Here is a 1,311-nt window from a genome sequence, read left to right as displayed (position 1 = left end):
GCCGCCAGTACGTATCCTCCTTAATAAGAATATTGTTAAATTCGCTGTGAGCTTCCATATACTTCTCCACATCTCTTTGATCACTACTGCCCCTAAACATATCAAGAGCTGTACGAAGCCGATCCTTCTCCTCACCATTCTGCCTAGGACGAGACTTACTCCAACGACTAAGGTCTGTTGCACAACCTTCTAACTTACTCACCAAAGGCCTATTTGAACCGCCATTCTAGCTATTTTCCACCACATCCACCACTTCCTCCTCTTGTAACCACCAATTCTCAAACCTAAAGCTTCTCCTCGTTTGTCGATTATCCACCGGATCACAGCAAAGCAATATCGGACTATGGTCAGAATGAGTTGCCACCAGATTTGTTAGCTTAGCAACCGAAAAGATATGTAACCAATTCGGATCCGCAAGCGACATATCAAGTCTTTCCTCAATCATATGTTCTGCTCCCCTACTTTTAATCCATGTAAACGGATGCCCCTCCAACGGGATGTCGGTAAGATTACATTCAGCCACCACATCTTGAAAACCCGAACACAACCAATTCGGGTGCGGATGCAGCCCCCTCTTATCAGCCTGAGACAATAGATCATTAAAATCCCCAATAATGCACCATGGGAGGTTAGACATACTATGTAACTCTCGGATCATACTCCAAGCTTGTCAACGCCTATGCCGTTCCGGAAAACCATAATAACATGTCAGCCTCCAGTCACCCTTCTCTTCATCATGCATAAGAAGATTAACATAGTTTCTGTTAAAATTCATCACACTGCACTTCGAACTATCCTTCCACAACACCGCAATACCCCCACTTCTACCTACGACATCGACCGACAAACATGCTTCAAATTTAATAGCAACACGAACATTTTCCAATTTTTGAGAGTTAGCTAAAGTTTCAGAAAGGAAAAGAATATCAGGATGTTGATGTAGCAAAGAATGTCGAAGTCCACCATTTTTACAATAACCTTGGCACACATTTTGTTATTTGACCTAAAGTCATGGTTACTATTTGGCCTTTATATCCATCTAAAATAAATTATTGTCATTTATGGTTCAGCTTAAGTTTATTTTTCATATATATTATGGAATATTAATCATATCATTCCGTTTCTCTTTCCAATGCTGAATTTATTTTTTTACATTAATAAAAATTATTGTCATTTAATGGTTTGTTTTATAAATGGAAATAAACATTAAAGAAGGCAAAGAATGAAAATAGTTTTTAATATTTCAAATTTTTTAACGGGATGTGATAGTTATTATAGGATTTAGAATTATGTTTTTTCCTACGTCCAAAT

The 1,311-nt window shown here is 38.1% G+C and overlaps 1 protein-coding gene across 1 annotated transcript; it reads right to left on the bottom strand.

Moving 5' to 3' along the window:
* Positions 1 to 226: 226 nt before the first annotated feature.
* Positions 227 to 637, bottom strand: LOC131633667 (uncharacterized). Its single transcript, XM_058904361.1, has one exon. The coding sequence runs from the start codon at positions 635 to 637 to the stop codon at positions 227 to 229; it is 411 nt and encodes a 136-aa protein (XP_058760344.1).
* Between the last annotated feature and the right edge of the window lie 674 nt (positions 638 to 1,311).

This window comes from Vicia villosa, unplaced genomic scaffold, assembly GCF_029867415.1.
Source record: "Vicia villosa cultivar HV-30 ecotype Madison, WI unplaced genomic scaffold, Vvil1.0 ctg.001162F_1_1_2_unsc, whole genome shotgun sequence".
Lineage (NCBI taxonomy): Eukaryota > Viridiplantae > Streptophyta > Magnoliopsida > Fabales > Fabaceae > Vicia > Vicia villosa.
The sequence above is the reverse complement of the archived record's forward strand: the minus strand, read 5'-3'. Positions and strand labels throughout refer to the sequence as shown.

Excerpts from the sequence above, each read along its gene's own strand:
- LOC131633667 (XM_058904361.1), bottom strand. The coding sequence starts at position 637 with ATGTCTAACCTCCCATGGTGCATTATTGGGGATTTTAATGATCTATTG.